Here is a 17,346-nt window from a genome sequence, read left to right on the forward strand (position 1 = left end):
GCAAAGCTCAGCCTTGATGACATCACCCCCGCACAGACATTTGCAGTGGTTTCCCATTGTCTCTGGTTTTGCTACGTAAACTAGTCCGCTGACCAAGCAGCATCACCTGGATCTTGTTAAAACGCATTCCTCAGGCCCCACCCCAGACCTACTGAACCAGAATCCGCATCTTCCCAAGATTCCGGGAGATTCGTGTGCACGGTGAAGTTTGAAAGGCAGCCAAGCATGGCGCTGGTTCTCACATTGGGCAGCACATTCGAATTATCCAGAGAGCTTTAAAAAATTTGCTAATACTCAGTTCCCACGTGTGGAGGGAGGTCTTGCGTGGACTCGTAAAGCTCCCAGGTGACCTTATCGTGCAGCAGAGTTTGAGAACCATTGCTGTGCAGGGACCCAGGTGACACTGACAGCCACCTTTAGTGCCCCACAAACCTTCCCAGGGCCGTTTCCACTCAGCTGTGTCAGACGGACCTCTGATCCCCAAATGCACTCTACACTTTCAGAGAAAGTGCAGTTTGTGTCTGTTCCCAGAAACTACCCGGCATTCTGTACACAACTGGAGAGGGTGCAGGACACCACGTCGGAATTGCACTTTGAAGATGCCGTGACTGCAAGTCATGGTGATACAAACATCCATTTACTAAATTGTACATTTAAACTATTTTCCCGATTAATGGAATTTAAAACTTGATGCCCCCAGACAACAGTATAAGGATGCTTTCCTCTGTTGCCATGGTTCCTTCTTTGTTCTGTTTTTTATTGAACATCATATCTATAGTAGGTGATGAAAAGAATGTGCTTGGTTTCAGTTAGTTACCTTTTGGGGTTATAAATGGAGGGGGCTTTTTAAAAATATATGTTGCAGAAGCGGTGGTAATCTGTCATGATTCTCACTGCTCACTGCACTTGTGGTTGGTGACACGTGTTTGAGGGGGACACCTGGCTTTGGAGACAGAATCAAATAAAGATCCTCGACCCTTTGATGCCTTTGCTAAGGAAGTGAGGTGTCGGACACACAGGGGCCTGCAGGGCCCTCTAACGCCCCGCCTTTGTGCCAGGCAGATTGTTTTCCTTCCCAGATGGCCTCAGAAGAGGATAAACACTTTCCTTCATGCCTTTGCTTAAGCAAGGTATTCATTTTCAACAAGACTTTTATGGGTCCAGCAGGCAGCAGGTGCTTTTTCCCGTGAACATTAAATAAGATTCAAGGCCTGAAAAGCCTGCGGCGAAGGCTGGGAGGCCCCGTGGGATTTGGTGGCCGAGGCAGACAAATGGGCTGCCTGCCTGTGTGGCGCGTCTGCAGGGCGGGGGAGGGGGGGGCGCCGGAGGCCTGGGGTTCTCTCATTCATCGGGATGACCTGCCCAGGCCCGCAACGGGACCTGACCGTGAACGTGGAAGCACGCACGCACCTCGGGCGGGGCTCCGGAGACCAGACACTGCGCATGCGCACAGCAGCATCTCGGGGCGGGTGCAGAACAGAGGCGTCTGATGTCCTTTTAGAATCCAGAATGACAGGTTCTCTGTCCCAGGCAGTTTTTTTTTTTTAATTTTATTGAAGTAGAGTTGATTTACAATGTGTTAATTTCTGCTGTACTACAAAGCAATTCAGTTATACATATACATACATTCTTTTTCATATTCTCCATTATGGTTTATCGCAGGATGTTGACTGTAGCTCCTTGTGCCTTACAGTAGGACCTTGTTGTTTATCCATTCTCTGTGTAATAGTTTGCATCTGCTAATCCCAAACTCCCAATACTTCCCTCCCTCCCCCTCCCCCTTGGCAACCACAAGTCTGTTCTCTATGCACAGACAGTTTTTTAAGTGCTGGTATCAAGAGCTGACAATTCTGGTGCTGGTAGGACTTTGGTGTTTCATTTTCTCTGGATTCATCCCTAAAAGAACAGTAGAAATGAGGAAGAAATAGTCATTAAATGAAATAAATGAAAAGTGGGGAGTGGTTAACTTTGTGTCAACTTTAAGATAATGTGAGTAAATGAAAAGGCTGATTGAAATGCTCAGTGTGTTCTAACAAGAACTTTTTAGTAGTCAGTTGTCTTGTGCTTTAATGGGCCACTCATGGCCTGTGGCTGCGTGCAGTGCTCTTCACTGCTCATTTTTATTAACACGTACAGTAAATATTAAAATAGATCTTGGGAGCAGTAATGTAGGTGGAAAATAGATGGGTGACTTGTCAGATACCAGTATGGTATGTGTGTACATGTGTTCTTACCCCATTTCACACTCGTACTGGCTATTTTTTTAACTTAGGCCTTTCTCTGACTTCTGTTTTCTTACACTATTGTTCTTAATATCCCCCCAAATTAGAAATTTGGTAAAACTTATAAAATGTATCCCAAAATCTGGGACGTTTGAAAGCCAGTGGTATATAACCTTTTTAAGTGTTTCATTAAGAGTCAGCAAATGAACAACAAAAAACAATTTTCTCCCTGTTGGAAAGTGGGTTTTATGCTTTTTAATTGGGGCACCAGAAAGTGAAATATTTCAAAGTGTTCCTTTAGAAAAGTATATACTCAGTCAGATTTTTGGTAGCATTTTTCTTCGCTGTAGCGGGGGGAATACACTGAACTTTTGGGAGCGGGCAATGACTACGGAGGTAATGATGTCTATTTTGATTAACCTCAGTCAATTGAAATGTTTTGTGAAGTGTATGTTCTGATTAGTTCAATATTTTTATTAATCAGAATTCATACAGAAAATGCTTTTAGTTTCTCCCTGAAATTTAGCTTTAATTTCTGTTTGATAATTGAAATGTTTTCCTAATGGGCTATGATCACAAGTATTCCTAGAACCTGGTGGAAAGGCAATTAACCAATTTAACAAATTAGTGCAGGCCAGTTCTTATTGTAAAACTTTAGAAGGTATATGAGTTCTGGGCTAAAGTTGGACTGTCCCTAAGCCATATTTAGGAAGTTTTTGTTTTATTTGTTTAAAAATAAATGCTCAGCATGCCATCTTCTACAAGTGAAATAAGACAGTAAGATAAAGCTTGTCTGAGGTTCTGGTTACTTGGATTTTAGTTAATAAAGATTTGGTGAATTTGTTTTGGCTTTCCCTTCCCTCCAGTGCACTGCTGTGCCCCAAACACTGGAGGCTAAAATAATGAGGGGTGGGAGGAAGGAAGGAAAGAAAGAGTAAATTACACCAGAACAAATTATTTTCCCTTAAATTCTCATTTAATAAAATCCAGACAATCGTTAAAAACAAATATAACTGTCAGGTCTTGTGGATTATGTGTTATGGTTCCAAAGAATGATGACCCTGTGGTAACCCCTGGGATAGGAGCTCTTCAAACTGTGTAATGATTCTGAGGGCACAAACTTTTCTGTGATCAAACAACATCAGGTCAACGTTTTGGTTGTATGCTTATTACTACCTGCCTGGTGCGGAGAGGTCCCTTCTTTCATGTTACTTAGGATCGATACATTGTTTTGTAAAATAAGGGTCATGGACCCCTGGTGGTCCCTAGTGGGGAAACTTGTGGGTCTACTGGCCATTGACAATTTTTTTGTTGTTGTTTTTTGGTTTTTTTTACATCTTTATTGAGTATAATTGCTTTACAATGGTGTGTTAGTTTCTGCTTTATAACAAAGTGAATCAGTTATACATATACATATGTTCCCATATCTCTTCCCTCTTACGTCTCCCTCCCTCCCACCCTCCCTATCCCACCCCTCCAGGCGGTCACAAAGCACTGAGCTGATCTCCCTGTGCTATGCGGCTGCTTCCCACTAGCTGGCCATTGACAATCTCAGAGGAAAGTAAGATACAAGATCAGATCAGAGATTTTTGCAGTTATCCCACTGCATTCTTCGTAATAGTTAGGGTTATAGCCGGTATACATTTTATCACACAGCTTGGGGTGTGAGAAATGGCATCTTCCTTTACTTGTCTAAATTGGATGTAATCCGTCTCATACGCTCTCCCCCCACTCCCCCCCCCACCCCCACGGACACATACCAGGTTGGGAGAAAACCTTGAGAATGTGGGAAGCAACACTCTCCACCTCACCACACTGGCCAGAACTGTGATACTCTCTGTGTCCACGCCTGGGGGCCCCTTAAAGGCCAACAGGTCCTCTCCTTCTGTACAAAGCTGGGCACGATGGTCTTTCATCAGGGCTCTAGAAGCTTCCGCTCTGGATCTTCAGTCTGCCCTGCATCCCTGATCTCTCCTAGAAAGGTCCCGCCACCCCTAGGAGATGCTACACGGGCACAGGCTGCTGGCCTCCCCTGCTCCCGGGATACTCCAAACCATTAGTGCTTCCCCATGTGGGCCCCGTAACCCGCCTCTCATCCGGCGCCCCCTGGCCCTCCACTCACTGCCTCTCCGGGCAGGTCTGTGTCACCTCCCCTTGGTGGGCTTTAGAAACACAATGCCAGATTCTCCTTCCTGGGGTTGTGGGGATGATCAGAGTTTAAAAAAACTTTTAGCACTGGTCAGATTTTTTTCTTAATAAGTCATGGTAATAAAGGGTATTAAATATATAACGTACGCTACAGGGACCATCTTGGTTACTTCTCAGCTAACAATCAGTTAAAAGGGTGTAATTATCTGCAGATGTATTTTTGTCTCATTTGCATGTTAGTATTTACATGTGCTAAGTTGTCTTTTTCATTAATGGTTGGATCAGTGGTTCAGGATGACTCGTTGAAGTCCAGAAAAAGGGAAAGTCGTATCTAAATTCTAGAACTCAAATCAGCATGCAGATGGTAATAATGAAAGGTTTCTAATGTGACTGTGGAGTGTCGATCTGCAAGTGTGATGATTTCTCCAAAGCAGCCAAAAAAGAAACATACAACTAGGAAGCTTGATCATGAATATCTAAACTTTTGGACTGACTTGCACTGGGGAGCCGTGCAGCTCTAGTTTTGGTCGTTGTCTGTTTTACGGAATCCTGTTAAGTAGTTTCCTGCTCTTACACGGAGGTAATAACAGCACTTACCTCAGAGTTGTGGTGAAGAAGAAATGAGTTAGTATATGTGGAATGCTCATGTACACACTTAGGTGCTTTTATTACTACAGCTATTATTATTAATGTCATTCTTGAAGCACAGCGACCCCCATAAGCTGAGTTTTTCCAGAGCAAAAGCAAAAACAGTAGTACTTCCAGTACAGAAGTGATAAAATTTTGTCATTAAAGGCGGAGAGGCGGCCAGAGTCATAGCAGTACCCCTCACAGTGGCAAAGTGCCGCACAAGTTACAGTCTGGCCAAATAAACCATGAAGTGAATAGCAAATATTACAAAAACCTGAGACTGCCATTTTTCGAAGTCTAAAATGTTAAAAATTAGGAAATCCGTATGTTTCAACTTAGCAGTGTGCTCAGAGGAAAAAGCAGAGCGAGCTACTGGCAAAGTCCCCCTGCTAAGTGCTGGAGTGGGAGGCCTCCCAGCCTGGGTGTCACTGGACACTCCCGCGGTCCCCCTCCACACCATGGGGTAGGTGGCTGAGGTCCTGGGTAGCTTCCTGTGGCGTTTATCCCCTCAAGCCCACACCGTGAAGCAGTTTCCATTGTTTAGGTAATGCTTACCCCGGGGCAGGCTGTAGGCTGGAAGGCGTATGTTGGGGTCGCTGCTGAGAGCCCCGCTCCCTGACCACAAGGGAGGGGCCGCACCCCCCGAGCGCCAGGCCGCTCACTGGCCGGCCCTAGAGGAGGGTCGACCAGATGCTCCCGACCTCCTGTCTGTTCCTCCTCCCGTTACGCCTCTTCTGTTGATTCTGTTACTAGTTCTTCAGCCTCGAGATGTGCCAGATGTTGGCGGAGGCGAGCAGAGCGGCAGTCAGACAAGCTTCTGAGACTTGGGGGCAGCCGGGAAGTGGCAGCACCCCCGACCGAGCAGACACCGCTCGGCTTCCTCCCCGGTGCCGTGATGAGCCCACATGTTTGGTTTTGTCCTAACGGAGGCCCCTGAGTGCTTGCTCCTTCTCACTCACTTTATCCCGTGTGTGGCCTTGGCCCACTTTCCTCTACTAGGATGATGTCACCCCTTGTCACCGTGTTTGCCGAAAGAAACAGTTGTGCCACGCGGGGTCCCGTGGACCCGGGTCCAGGGTCAGCAGCAGGGCTGCTGGGGGGTGGCCACACAGCCTCACTCGTAAAAGCCATTTCTCGTGAGCAGATGGGGGAGCAGCCATTGTTCCAATAGTCCATGGTTTTGAAAACAGCGTCAGCATCTGACGATGATGAGGGTTCAGAAGTGAGCTTTGAAACAGGCCAAGCGTCGGAAAGCCCCGCTGCCGGTCCAGCCCGGCCTGCGGCCCGTGACCGTAGAGGAGGCCTAGACGCTTCCAGCCGAGTGAGGGGCAGTTGAGACCCTTCCTTCCAGCCCCGCCACAGATTGCTCGCTCGCCCGGAAGTCTCTGCAGGACAGAAAGGCTCAGCAGGCCTCTTGGTCCAGTCCGGGGCTTTGCCCAGCACCAGACCCTGCTCATTCGGCCTTGCCTGACCGTCCGTGGAGCACACGGCCGCCTCCCGTGGCAGGAAGAGAACGAGAGGGAGAGCACGGCCGTCTGCTTGGCGGCCCTGCTGTCCGTGGAGCACAACCTCTTCCCCTTCCTCTCACGGAGCCCCCCGCCCTGCCAGGCGCTTTGTGAGGCCCGGGGGTCCCAGGAGGAGCGAAGCCAGCCCCTGCCTCGCCGCCTCACGGCCCAAAGCCGAAGGCAGGCCCTTGGCAGGCGGTGGAGTGCAGGGGTGCCTGCCTGACTGCGGGGAACGGTAGGCCCGGGGGGCGTGGGGAAGGGGCCCTGGCCACGTGCTCCTTACCGCCAGGGCGTGAGGGCTGCCTCACGGGGAGGGCGACGTTCAAATCAGACCTTAAAGAGTGACAGGGATCCACCAGGTAGAGCAGGTGGGGAGGATGCTGTGCTAGAATGAAAACTCACAGGCCTGGAAGCTTCTGGCGTGTTTGCTGCGCGGCGAGCAGTCTGGTGTGGTGGCAGTACGCCCGAGCTGAAGGGCGTTGTACGTGGTCCCCTAAGTCATGAGCAAATATTGTAGCAAATAGCATCGTATTTTTGTTAGAAACTTCCATCCCTTAGATTTGCCCAGGATATATGGGAGTTCCTTATGGTTTGAGCCTACGTCTGTGATGGATTGATTTTGTGCGTGCACCTCAGTTCACTCTCGGTCAGGATGTGAGATCAAGGGGGCCGTGTCAGTGGCCAGCTGTGGTCATTTACCAGTAGGTCCTGCACCGTCAGTTAGCTGCGGCCTGTGCTGTGGCCTCCCAGGTGTGGGAATTCACAGCTCCGACCCCAGGCAGTTGTCCTAAAGGGAATGAGGTGAAAGGGGTGGGGGGCAGGGGGGAAGTCACTGCAAGTGCTTCTGTGTCATTCAGCAGAGCTCCGTCGCGTGCCCACTGAACGCGAAACTCCCAGACAGGTGGCTGCTGCTGGCAGCCCCTCCCCCGCCTCTGTTCCTCACAAGCCCCCTGGGTTTTTTTGTTCTTTTTTTGCGGTACGCGGGCCTCTCACTGCTGTGGCCTCTCCCGTTGCGGAGCACAGGCTCCAGACGCACAGGCTCAGCGGCCATGGCTCACGGGCCCAGCCGCTCCGCGGCACGTGGGATCTTCCCGGACCGGGGCACGAACCCGCGTCCCCTGCATCGGCAGGCGGACTCTCAACCACTGCGCCACTAGGGAAGCCCAAGCCCCCTGTTTTTAAGACAAGCATGTCAACTAACTCTGAGGCCAGGGGCCTGGCCCGTGAGCTAGCCTTCTTGAGACCCTTCCTAACTGGCCATGCGTGACTGTAAACGAGTCTTAAAAGAAACTCCACGTCTGAAGCCGGGAATTTCAGGATCCCTTATGGTGACTTCATTCATTAGGAGCCTGCTACTCTTTTATGAGGGTGAACACTTCCCTTTCTCTCCGTGCCCATTTGCTCTGGGGGGACAGAAGGTGCGGGCGGGGGTGAGGCTGGGGATGCTGGGAGTGGACCCCACGCTCAGGGCGCGTCCATGGCCTGGTGCTGGGCTCTGAGCAGAGCAGGGAAGGCGGCCGCTCCTCGGCTGTTCTTCTGCCCTGGTTGCAGCCGCCTCGACCCCCTGCTTGAAGGAGGACCGTGAAAGCAGTAGCATCCGCCGGCTTCGCGTGTCCGTGTGGTTCTGTGTTGCCATCTACAGGGAGAGCTGCCACTCGGGGGTCACCGACATGCAGGATGAGCTGCCTGGAGAAAATTCCCTCCGCAGCACTTCTGATTTACAGTGATTAAAGCACTTCCAACTGAAAAGTGTTCTTTCCTTTGGTGTAAGGTTCCTGGGGTTTTAAAATGTGCTTGCAAATCATTAAAGCCTGCATCACTGTCTTGGGAAGAAGGCTGTGAAGACCTAAGACAATGGAATTGAGAAGAAAATTACAGTTCCTTGTTTATGTTCCATAAGAGCGTGTGTGCGTGTGTCACTCCACGTGATACCTGGAGACGGAGAGCCCCAGGGGGCGTTTCCAGCCACACCATCCCCCCTGCGCCCTCGTTAGCCGAGTGGGCTTTCACACTGTTGGTGAGTCCTCTTCCCACCTTGGCGCGCAGCAGGGACCATCCCGGGAAACCAGTCATTCTCCTGTGGGCTGTTTTCGTGTAAACCCTTGGCCACCACTGGCCATCCAGGGCGCTGTCTCCTGGGAAGGGCAGGTGCACCTGGCAAGGCGGCGTCCCCCGCAGCTTCCTGGGCGTCCTGTCGAACACGCAGGAAGGCATTTTGACTTCCAGGGCCTCCCGGTTTAATCCTATTTGTACTTTACATCTCCAGCAATCTTCTGTGCGACCGTGACAGATATGCCCACTCTGTTATTTTGGCCGTGCGGTGCAGTGTGGTCACAGCTGTGTACTTGCTCATCTGGGAGGTGACTCACTGCAGATTACTGACCTTGACAAGACTAGTGTCCCAGGAAAGTCCATCCCAGGCTAAGTGGGACCCTCTGTGTGGTGAACCTCAGAACTTCTGCTTAGGCCAAGACAGAGTAACAGGAACTGAGTTTACCTTCCTGCCTTAGACAACTAAAACTCCAGACAAAATAGATGAAGCTGTGATTTTCAGACACTGGACGTCAGGTAGCACAGCACGGCAATCCCTGTGATGGAGACGGTCAAGACAAGCCCTCCGTTTGCCCAGCTTACTGCCCAGAGAGGGTCCCCGGCTCAGCGCCAGGAGGGGGACCTGAGCCAAGCCCAGGAGTCTCTAAGCCGAGGACACAGAGTCAGGTGTCTGGGAGGCCACAGCGGCTGGAATCCACCAGGCCAGGTAGCAAGGAGGGCAGAGCTGCCCAGAGAGGTGCTCCGGAGATCTCAGAGCAGTTCCCCCCGGTCTTCAGTTGGGTGCCCAGCAGCACATCCATGTGAGGAAACCACCCGCAGCTGAAGAGAGAACCACCAGAAGGGAACAGGCAGAGCAGTGCCTGGGGCAGGAGGGCAGGGAAAGTTCATGTTCCCACCAGCCACAGTAGGAAACCTCGGACACAGCACTCAGAAGGGTGACACCTCAGTGATGGGGAAGACCAGCCCTAGACCAGAGGCTGCCCTGGTACCAACGAACGGAGCTTCACAGCACGGCTGCAGGGCTGCCTGCAGGAATGGCTGGTTCTAGGCCGGGGGTAGGAAATGCATAGAGTGAGCGTAAAGTATGCTGCAGTGCCAGGAAGGAAGGAAGTCCTCAGAGAACAGCCGCAATATGGTGGGGGCAGGGTTGCCGCTGCCGTCATCCTGTCCTGGCTGTAACCCTGGCTGGGTGGGGAGAGCTCTGCCCGCCTGCCACGTGCTACACAGCTGCCCGGGCACAGGGACCCGCTGCAGGGATGTGCTGAGAAAGCTGTGGTAAAGCGTGCCCACTCCACAGGTACGTACGCCTGGACCTAGTCTTGGGCCTGCCCTGAAATGGAGCGTGCAGGTCTGCCTACAGAGCTCTCAGGGCAGCATCGTGATACCTCCATCCCAGTGAGCTTTCTGGAAGGAAGAGAAAGAGCTACGTGACAGCATCAGCCAGCTGCCTACCTTATCCTGACCTCCTGTGAGCGACCGCAAACCTTTAGTGGCCGTGGCAAGTTGGATTAGGGTAGAACTGCTGAGTTGTGATTTTGTTTACTCTTTTTCTCTTCCCTTTGCCTGGGAACGGACACGTTTGGATGAGGAAGGAGGCAGGGTATCTGCAGGGTAGGCGAGGGCACACTGTGCTCCCAGAGCAGGCAGCCGTTCGGTTACAAACATCACCATCAGTGTATCTGAACGAAGTAGCAAAGACACAGTTCTGTTTCAAGTTCTAAACCAGAGGACGACGAAGAGATGGTGCAAGTACATTGGAAAAACATTATTCATTTTAGCAAATGTGTAAAATGTGTCAATTCTAGACACCACAACAGTCAAATAAAATGGTTTCTTGGTTCATTCTTCTGTAGGTCACACCCGCTCACCTTGCAAATGGATTGGTCTGGGAAAATTGACGTTTAGGAGCATAAAGTCAATCACCAGAACGTGTCTGGTGCACACAGCCACAGACATTTCTGACTGTGTGCGTCTGTGGGGAAGGCCTTCCACGCAAACCTGAATAGCGTTGCTCTTAAGACAGCTTTCGCGGGCACCTTTGCACGTCTGGACAGACCATTGCAGAGCTGCGGGCAGCCCTTCGGCCCCGTGTCCCCAGGGTAAATCATTTGGGCCCAGCTCCTGCCCTGCCGGGTGGCGGTCCCAGAGAGCAGAGTGGAAGAGCCCATCCCCGTCTTGTTCTACAGCGTTTTTCAAAGCCCTGCAATTGAGTCCATATGTTTAAACCTCTCCCTGGCTGATTGCCTTGTGCAGTTGATATGCACAGTACAACAACACAAAAATTTTTGAATCTCTTTTGGAGCGAACTCGGATGGGAGAATATGCTGCCGTTCTGTGTGGGGAGCATGTGTGAGCATAGAAATCCCATTGAGCGTGTGTCTGTCTGTCTGAGCGGTGCTTGCAGAGTGCCTTTATAAAATATTGATCCTAGTTTTACTGTTTTCAGTTCATAGAGAGCCTTCGTGATTGAAAAAGCACTTTGCTAGTTTAGGATGCAGTTGTGATGTGAGAGCAGGAACCAGGGCAGATGACTGTGGCGGTTAAGAGTCCAGAGTTGACGGGAGCAGCGAGATGCAGCCGCCTCTGGGCTGAGCCAGAGGTGATACCAAAGGCACCGCCTGAGAAAGGGGTTGGAAGGATGGTCTGTGGGCCTCTACCCTTTGCTATCGCAGTGTTTGTGGCCATTGGGCGGGGCAGTCAGCCTTCCGGCATGGAGTTGATGGATATGGCTACAGTTGGTTTCCTTACGTCTTTGCTGCTCTTCCTAAATCCTCAGTCCTAGCCTGAGACCAAATAGAAAACCAACTCCTTTAGTCACAGAAAACAGAACCCTTGGAAGGACAGTCTCCTAAGGAGAACCGTAAAAATAAGGATGAAACCAAGGAAGCATCTGGAAAAGTCGGGAAGACTTCTATGAGCATCTACTAGGTGTCCATCATTACGGTGGTTTCTGAGGGAGATGCTGAGGAAACAGATGCTCCTGAAAGGGATGATATGAAAAAGGAAAAAAAAAGAGTTGAGAATAATAATGGTCACTGTTTATTGAGCATTTTATATATTCCAGACGCTGTACCACACGCTTTAAATGTATCACCCTCATTTTTTCCATATAAACCTATATTACCCCCATTTCACATTTAAGGAAACTGAAGTTCAAAGAAGTTAAATATCTTGCCAAGCTCATACAGCTTGTAATTGGCAGAGGCGGGGTTTGACCCTCTGGGAGAGAACCTGCACATTTAAAAAGTTTATAACGCACGGTCTGTTATATTTCACCTGTATCCTCGCCCACTCCCTGCCCAACTCTGACTCTTTTTTATTAAGCGTACAGTTCAGTGGCTTTTAGCATATTCACAGAGTTGTGAATCTGTCACCACAATTAATTTTAGAATACTTTTACTACCCCAAAAACAAACCCAGGAACTCTTAGCCATAACCCTCCAATATTATCTTTCCTCCACCGCCTCCCCAGCACTAGGCAAACAGTGATCTGCTTCTTATTTCTATAGATTTGCCTATTCTGTACACTTCATATGTATGGAATTGTGTCATACATGGTGTCCTTTATGACTGACTTCTCTTACTTAGCATAATGCTTTCAAGATTCATCCACATTGCAGCATGTATTAGTACTTCATTTCTTTTTATTGAATAATAATAATAATGTTGAGCATCTTTTCATGTGCTTATTTCCCCATTTATTGTTTTGGAGCTAATCCCATTTCATCCATAAATACTCATGTAAGTACCTATAACTGGAAAAAAGAAAAAACACTTTCCAAAAAAGCATAACCACTGTATTTTTATCGCTGCCTGAAAAAAATTATCAAATATGAAGTCACTGTTCAAATTTTCTTGTTTGTTTCATACTTTGTTTTCCCAGTGGTTGGTTGAATCCAGGGCCCAACAAGGCCCACAGCTGTATTTGGTTGGTGTCTCTTCGGTGCCTTTTAATCTGTGTTTCCCCTCTCCCTCTTTTTGGGTCCTTTTTGTTGTTGAAGCAATTGGGTTGTTTGTGCCGTGCAGTTTCCCACATCCTGAGATGCAGCCGATCGCATCCCTGTGGTGTCATTTACCATGTTCTTCTGTGCTCCGTGTTTCCTCTAACTGCGAGTTGAATCTACAGGCTTAGTCAGACTTAAGTTTGACTTTTTACAGAGGAGGCAAGACTGCTTCACAGATGCTGTTCTGTACTTCCATATGCCTCTCCTTTTGTGCCATTAAGATTAAGCAGTAGATTCAGGTGTCATCAGCTTAATACACCTGGGATAACCCCCCCCCCCCCCCGCCCCGTCCTAATGGTTTTAGCAGCCGTTGATGAGCTTTGTCTTCATCCGTTACTTATCACCTTCCCGATCACTCTAGTCAGCTGTCTCCTAAGAATGCATCAGAACTTGTTCCACCATCCCTATTTCCCTTAATTGCAAAGGCAGGAAGACGAGGATGGATCAGTAATTAAGGGGGCTTTTTAAACTATTAATTGTGTGATCATTTACTCAGCTCTCTGTGCTGGCCTGAGAACCTCCTGAGGGCAGGAACTAGGTTTGTCTTGCTCAACTCTGGGCCCTCGGTGAACAGACCCACCCTCGCCAAGCCTGGCCCATGGTAGGAGCCTACTGAGTAGATGCTGAGAGCATGAGTGGGTGACTACCTTGTGCTCATCACTGTACACCCTCTTCTGCAGATGTCCTGTCATCCCGGTGTTGGCCATGTCTTTGCTGATAGGCGTGTAGCGACTTACCTGTTTTCAGATGATACCAGAGTTAACAGTAAATCGGTGAAACAGGCTGAAATTGATAGACCGACGAGAGGAGACATTTAGGATATTACCGTCGAGGGTGACCACTCAGAACACAAGCTACATTTCTTTTCTTTTTAACCAAAACCTTTTTCATCTCGTTGAACCCAAAAATATGTGGTGTTTCTCTGCCTCTCTCGGTGGCCCACTTCTCCTCTCCTAACCGAGTAGCTGATGGAAGTTGAACCTATTCCTGCTCGACCTGTGAAATCCGGCTCAGCCCAAAGCCATGTGGCTGCTTTTGGGGATTTGAAAATAAAATGTCTTCATTAAATTCTGGTTTATTAGATTCAGGTTAGAGGTGTTGCAAGGATGGGGAAGTTTTATCTAGAATCTTCCCGTTAACATCGAATCTTTGCTTCTTCTAAACCAGTATGGGTCTCCTCAGTCTTCCCATGGAAGATGGGGGAACATCTCCAATCCACTGGGAGTCTCGCCTCTTGCATCCCCTGCAGGGGACGTTTACATCACAGTCAGGACCTGAGATTCCTCTCCCAGTCTCCACCCCTTCCCTGCGGATTCAGTGATACTTGTCTGAAGACATAGGCTCCCTGTGGCTGAGGGAAGCACTTAGATGCTAACACGGGCCTTTGAAAGCAGAAGACCCTTTTTGGAAAATGCAGGCCAGGCAGCTGTGAGAGTCCAGTCAGTGCCCTTGGGTGCGGACGTTCTCCAGGCTTCAACACAAAGCAGAGCGTTATGTGGCTTTAGGAGAATTTCTGGGATGTTTGGCCAGCCAAGAGCTGGGGCTGTCCCAGGTTCATCATTGGTGGGACACAGGAAAGAGAGAGTCCCTCTTCTAGGGGAAGACAGCTCCAAGTTCAGGATCTGCAGCAGCATCTAAAAAGTTGTAGTTGCTTCTATGTATTGCAGTCCATTCACAAATAACCCTGTAAAGCACCGTGTGTTGACTTTGACATGAGGCAGCTTCCGAGCGTGGCCTCCTTGCCCGTGAGGGAGACACTCCGTGGACTCACTGTTGTCCACAAAGTTGTCACAGTCACAGTGTCACTTGTCTCCCAGAAGCTTGGGAGTCACTGTTAAAACATGTCACATGCTTTCCTATGAAAACGTGGTGTTCAAATGGTAGTCAGGCTCCCACTCAGCAGGCAGCATAGCTAGACCCCTGCGTTCCTCATGCACCACAGCAAACACAAAGAAACTCCACTGCAGTGCCAGTAATTACGATTAAGGCAGCACGAAGCACATTTACAACTAGTTTTAACATCTGTATCTCGATGTGGGCATGAAAGAAAAAGGAAAGGATGGAAAAAATAATAATGTCGGAGACTTTATGCTGATTCTGAGGGAGACTTCTGACTTCAGGGGTTCACGTGTTCTCGATACGGGGTCTTCCTCTCATTGGCGTGACTCTAAAGCCGTGAGCTGTTGTTAAACCTCCACGGAGATGTCTTCAAAGAGAGACGGGAGGTAGACAAACGTTGAAGAGAATGTGTCTTTAGTATGTTCATTCAACAACGCTTATCAAGTACCTAGCACGCACTAGCCACTAGAACAGAGATTCTCGAACTTTTTAGTCTCGAGAGCCCTTTTATGTTCTTAAAAATCATTGAGGACCCCAGGGAGCTCTTGTTTACATGGGGTTACATCTACTGGTGTCGACCATGTGAAAATTTTAAATGTGATATTTTAAAGTATTTTATTAATTCATTTAGACATAATCATGAAACCATTGCACATGCACAGAAATAACACGTGTTTATGAAAAATAACTAAAAGTTTTAATGAAAAGAATGGCATTGGTTTACATTTTTTCAAATCTCTTTAATGTCTGGCCTAATAGAGAGAGCCGGCCTCTTATATCAGCTTCTGTGTTCAATCTCGTGCTCTAAGTTCTTTTGGTTGAAGTACATGAAGAATTCAGCTTTGCCACAGATACGTTGTAGAAAAAGGGAGACGTGTCTTAATAGCCTTTTGAAAAGATTCTGGGGAGTCTTTGATATTACACTAAAACTCAACAAGCAGTGGTTTCTTACAAGTTAGTTGCGCTGAGGGATCTGGAACCCCATCAGTGAACTTTTTATTAGTTACATCAAAATCCATTAGTCTGTCTTGCCATTTGAATGGCTGTTTTACCTGCGCGTGGTTTAGTGACACGTGCAGGAGGCAGTTAGAAAATACTGGTTCACTGAGTTGTGCAGCCCTTTCCAATGTCGACACCTTTCATTACCCAAGATCAAAAAAATCACTTCCACTACCATCACCACCAGTCTCCTCAGACATGTCTCAAGTATTGGGAAGAGTTGGCAGATACGAGTTTTCCAAAATTCAGATTTTCACTTGAAAGCTTGAAATTTATCTTTGGCAAAAAAATACTGTCACCTCTTGAAGTGGCAGGTTCACTTCATTCATTTTTTGAGAAAATCTCTGCCATCCTCTGTCTGTCAGTTCTTTCACCTAAACTTGCTGTTCCACGAAGAAAACTGCTGACAACTCAATCACGGAAGTGCTCTTCCTTGAGGCAACCCTTGCACTTCAGGGTGTAGCGGAAGTGCTCTGTGTTTCCTGTTTAGTCACACAGAATGTACACAAGACTTGTGCGCTCAAGGGTAAAGAGTTGACAAAGGTGATGCTTAAGTGAAACTGGAATTTTTTCCCTGCAAGTGTGAGATGGTGAAACGTTCCATGAACACTAGAATAGGTTGATGCCACTACTGGGATCCGTGCTGAGGCACCAGGAGTCTTACCTCGCTTGCCTTTGCACCGACAGCTCAAATGTCAACGTGGTGGAGGATGCGCATAAAGTCTTATTATAGTGAAATTGGTTTTTTGGGCTTATGAGCTCTTGAAAGGGTCTTGGGGAGCCCCAGAGGTCTGCATTAGGTACACAGCTTGACCTGTGCAAGACTTTCTTCCTGTGGAGGGGGAAGGCAGATAACAAACCCAAAATGCCGGGGATGCTGTCCCCAAAATAAAGCAGGGCGGTGTGACAGAGGGGTGATCATGAAAGGCTCTCAGAGAAGGTAACTTCCGGCTGAAACTTCAGGCAGGTAGAGTGGGACAGGTAGCTCAGCCGCCAAGGCAAGAATGTTCTGGAAGCAGAGAGAGGACCAGGGCCACATTGCTAAGCATAGTGAGTGAGGTGGGGTGGAAGGGGTCAGCAAGATAGTCAAGATGTCCCCCTGGATTGGACCTTAGAAAGCAAGGGAAGGAGCAGGATTTTATCCTACATTCAGTGAGGACCCAGAGGCGACTGAGCCCAACAGCAGGGTGATGGCCACCTTGTACTGCCCCCAGGAGGTTGTGTCTTCACCCCCTCCCCCTCCTTTCTTCTAAATGACCACAGCTCGATTTGAAATCCTAACCCCTGGTTGTAAACGTTGTGAACATAAGTGGGAAAAGTCCCACAAGATCACATATAGCGTAGCGTGATCCTCGTTATAAAAGGAAAAATAGCTTCTAAACCTATTATAGTTTGTGATAAGGCTGCCTGAAAAAAAGACATGGGATAACGGACAGAAATTCGGAAGGGTAACGACCTCGGCTGGGGAGTCGGGAGGACCGGTTGGGGGAAGCCCACACAGAGACGTGGGTCCTCGTCAGAGTTCCAGTTCTGACCTCGAGTGGTGGTACAAAAGAAGAAAGTGGAGAAGAAACACATCTAACACTAACACCTCTTTCATTTCTTCACAAGCCAAAAGGCAGCTGCATCTCGATCTGACCACAGCTGTGCAGATAGAGTGGCAGCATCTGGCTAAGAGCATGGGTCCTGGGCTAAGACTGCTTGGGTTCAAATCTTGGCTTTACGCACCGCCAACTCTGCACCCTTGGACTCATCGCTACCCTTCCCGGCCTCGGTGTCTTCATCTGTAATGTGGGACGGTAGCAGAATCCCTCTCGTAGACTTGCTGAGAAGGCTTAATAGAGTGATGCCGGAAGTGCACGTTATAAGGCTCCTGGTCACCTGTGACGGGCGGGTGAAAATTCCCTTTCCTGTAAATTCTCCGTGTTTCTTTCCTTTTTTTCTTTC

General features: G+C 48.8%; 1 protein-coding gene across 5 annotated transcripts in view; it reads left to right on the forward strand.

Moving 5' to 3' along the window:
• Positions 1-17,346, forward strand: part of FARS2 (phenylalanyl-tRNA synthetase 2, mitochondrial) — a 474,195-nt gene that overhangs the window by 318,030 nt on the left and 138,819 nt on the right. The window contains exon 8 of one of the 5 annotated variants that reach the window (XM_067751904.1): positions 3,703-3,783. The exons of the other annotated variants lie outside the window; for them this stretch is intronic. Coding sequence (XP_067608005.1) covers positions 3,703-3,757 — 55 coding nt within the window. The 3' untranslated portion in view covers positions 3,758-3,783. The remainder of the gene's footprint in view (positions 1-3,702; positions 3,784-17,346) is intronic. 5 annotated transcript variants of the gene reach the window in all.

Source organism: Pseudorca crassidens, chromosome 10, assembly GCF_039906515.1.
Source record: "Pseudorca crassidens isolate mPseCra1 chromosome 10, mPseCra1.hap1, whole genome shotgun sequence".
NCBI classification, from domain to species: Eukaryota; Metazoa; Chordata; class Mammalia; order Artiodactyla; family Delphinidae; genus Pseudorca; species Pseudorca crassidens.